The sequence below is a fragment of the Pezoporus wallicus genome, unplaced genomic scaffold, assembly GCF_028554395.1.
Source record: "Pezoporus wallicus isolate ANWC-B61680 ecotype Strahan unplaced genomic scaffold, APGP_CSIRO_Pwel_v1 contig_14260, whole genome shotgun sequence".
Lineage (NCBI taxonomy): Eukaryota > Metazoa > Chordata > Aves > Psittaciformes > Psittacidae > Pezoporus > Pezoporus wallicus.
In genome coordinates, this window is record NW_026638050.1 from 1 (window position 1) to 3,467 (window position 3,467).

Below are 3,467 nucleotides of genomic sequence, written 5' to 3' on the forward strand. Positions count from 1 at the left end.
TCCATGGGTGCTATGGTTGCTATGTGGTCCATGGGTGCTATGGGGTCCATGGGTGCTATAGGTGCTGTGGGGTGCATTGGTGCTGTGGGGTCCATGGGTGCTATGGGTGCTATGTGGTCCATGGGTGCAATGGGGTCCATGGGTGCTATGGGTGCTATGTGGTCCATGGGTGCTATGGGGTCCATGGGGTGCATGGGTGCTATGTGGTCCATGGGTGCTATGGGGTCCATGGGTGCTATGGGTGCTCTGGGGTGCATGGGTGCTATGGGTGCTCTGGGGTGCATGGGGTCTATGGGTGTTGTGGGGTCTATGTGGGGTGCTATGGGGTGCATGGGTGCTATGGGTGCTATGTGGTCCATGGGTGCTCTGGGTGCTGTGGGGTCCATGGGTGCTATGGGTGCTCTGGGGTGCATGGGTGCTATGTGGTCCATGGGTGCTATGGGTGCTGTGGGGTCCATGGGTGCTGTGGGGTGCATGGGTGCTCTGGGTGCTGTGGGGTCCATGGGTGCTATGGGGTCTACGGGTGTTGTGGGGTCTATGTGGTCCATGGGTGCTATGTGGTCCATGGGTGCTATGGGGTGCATGGGTGCTCTGGGGTCCATGGGTGCTATGGGTGCTGTGGGGTGCATGGGTGCTCTGGGTGCTGTGGGGTCCATGGGTGTTCTGGGGTCCATGGGTGCTCTGGGTGCTATGGGGTGCATGGGTGCTATGGGGTCCATGGGTGCTATGGGTGCTCTGGGGTGCATGGGTGCTATGGGTGCTATGGGGTCCATGGGTGCTCTGGGTGCTGTGGGGTCCATGGGTGCTGTGGGGTGCATGGGTGCTCTGGGTGCTGTGGGGTCCATGGGTGCTCTGGGTGCTGTGGGGTCCATGGGTGCTGTGGGGTCCATGGGTGCTCTGGGTGCTGTGGGGTGCATGGGTGCTCTGGGTGCTGTGGGGTCCATGGGTGCTCTGGGTGCTGTGGGGTCCATGGGTGCTCTGGGTGCTGTGGGGTGCATGGGTGCTCTGGGTGCTGTGGGGTCCATGGGTGCTATGGGGTGACGGGGCCGCCCCCCAGATCATCCACACGTACACGGAGGCCGTGCGCACCGTGGATCCCTTCAAGGCCACCGGGCGCCCCCACGGGCTCTGGGTCGCCTTCGCCCGCTTCTACGAGGACAACGGGCAGCTGGAGGACGTGAGTGCGCCCCACGGGAGCCGGGGGGCGGCCGCCTGTGGGGCAGCAGCACCCATCTATGGGGCAGCACCCATCTATGGGGCAGCACCCATTTGTGGGGCAGCACCCTTCTATGGGGCAGCACCCATTTGTGGGGCAGCACCCTTCTATGGGGCAGCACCCTTCTATGGGGCAGCACCCATTTGTGGGGCAGCACCCTTCTATGGGGCAGCATACATCTATGGGGCAGCACCCTTCTATGTTGCAGCATACATCTATGGGGCAGCACCTGTCTGTGGGGCAGCACCCATCTGTGGGGCAGCACCCGTCTGTGGGGCAGCACCCGTCTGTGGGGCAGCACCCATCTATGGGGCAGCCATCTATGGGGCAGCCGTCTATGGGGCAGTACCCATCTATGGGGCAGCACCCGTCTATGGGGCAGCACCCGTCTATAGGGCGGCACCCATCTATGGGGCAGCACCTGTCTATGGGGCAGCATACATCTATGGGGCGGTAGCACCCATCTATGGGGCGGCACCCATCTATGGGGCAGCACCCGTCTGTGGGGCAGCACCCTTCTATGGGGCAGCATACATCTATGGGGCAGCACCCATTTGTGGGGCAGCAGCACCCATTTGTGGGGCAGCAGCACCCATCTATGGGGCAGCACCCGTCTATGGGGCAGTACGCATCTATGGGGCAGCACGCATCTGTGGGGCGGCACCCATCTATGGTGCAGCCGTCTATGGGGCAGTACCCATCTATGGGGCAGCCATCTATGGGGCAGCCATCTATGGGGCAGCACCCATCTATGGGGCAGCACCCAACTATGGGGCGGCACCTGTCTATGGGGCGGCACCCATCTGGGGGCGGCACCCATCTGTGGGGCAGCACCTGTCTATGGGGCAGCATACATCTATGGGGCGGCAGCACCCATCTATGGGGCAGCAGCACCCATCTATGGGGCAGCACCCATCTATGGGGCAGCAGCACCCGTCCATGGGGACCCACATCCCAACTGGGATGGCCCTGTCCCCATGGGCCCGTCCCCACATCCCTGCCCCCATGGCCCCATCTCCGTATCCCCATCCCCATGGCCCTGTCCCCGTGGCCTTGCCCCACGTCCCTGTTACCATGGCCCTGACCCTATGGCCCTGCCCCACATCCCCATCCCCATGGCCCTGTCCCTATGGCCCTGCCCCCCATCCCCACATCCCCATCCCCATGGCCCTGCCCCCCATCCCCATGGCCCCATCCCCATGGCCCTGCCCCACATCCCCATGCCCCATATCCCCATCCCTATGGCCCTGCCCCATGGCTCTGCCCCCACGGCCCCACATCCCCTGCCCCATGGCCCTGCCCCCCATCCCCATGGCCCTATCCCCACATGCCCATCCCCATGTCCCCGTCCCCATGGCCCTGCGCCATGGCCGTGCCCCCCATGGCCCTGCCCCACGGCCCTGCCCCACATATCCATCCCCATGGCCCTGCCCCACATGCCCATCCCCATGGCCCTGCCCCATGGCTCTGCCTCATAGCGCTCCCCATGGCCCTGCCCCACGGCGCTGCCCCATGGCGCTCTCCATGGCCCTGCCCCATGGCCCTGCCCCACATCTCTGCCCCCTATCCCCATCTCCATGGCCCTGCCCCACATCCCCTGCCCCACATCCCCATCCCCATGGCCTGCCCCATGGCCCTGCCCCACATCTCTGCCCTCCATCCCCATCCCCATGGCCTGCCCCATTCCCTGCCCCACATCCCCAACCCCACATCCCCATCCCCATGGCCCTGCCCCACATGCCCATCCCCATGGCCCTGCCCCATGGCCCTGCCCCACATCCCTACATCCCCATCCCCATGGCCTGCCCCATGGCCCTGCCCCCCATCCCCATCCCCACATCCCCATCCCCATGGCCCTGCCCCACATCCCTGCCCCACATCCCCATCCCCACATCCCCTGCCCCACATCCCCATCCCCACATCCCCTGCCCCACATCCCCACGGCCCTGCCCCACATCCCTGCCCCACATCCCCATCCCCACGGCCCTGCCCCACATCCCTGCCCTGTGCCCCCCAGGCTCGCACCATCCTGACCAAGGCCACCCGGGTTCGGTTCCGCCACGTCGAGGACCTGGCGGCCGTGTGGTGCGAGTACGGCGAGATGGAGCTGAGGCACCGCAACTACGAGGAGGCGCTGAGCGGGACACATAGAGACACATAGAGACACATAGAGACACATAGAGACACATAGGGACACATAGGGACACATAGGGACACATAGAGACACATAGAGACCCACAGAGACACATAG

General features: G+C 64.9%; 1 protein-coding gene across 1 annotated transcript; it reads left to right on the forward strand.

Annotated features, from left to right (window-relative positions):
- Positions 1–1,057: 1,057 nt before the first annotated feature.
- LOC130598937 (pre-mRNA-splicing factor SYF1-like) lies at positions 1,058–3,377 on the forward strand (the record flags this gene model as incomplete). Its single annotated transcript, XM_057408900.1, has 2 exons — positions 1,058–1,177; positions 3,234–3,377. Coding segments are annotated over 2 exons (264 nt in total), but the record flags the coding sequence as incomplete, so codon positions are not given.
- Between the last annotated feature and the right edge of the window lie 90 nt (positions 3,378–3,467).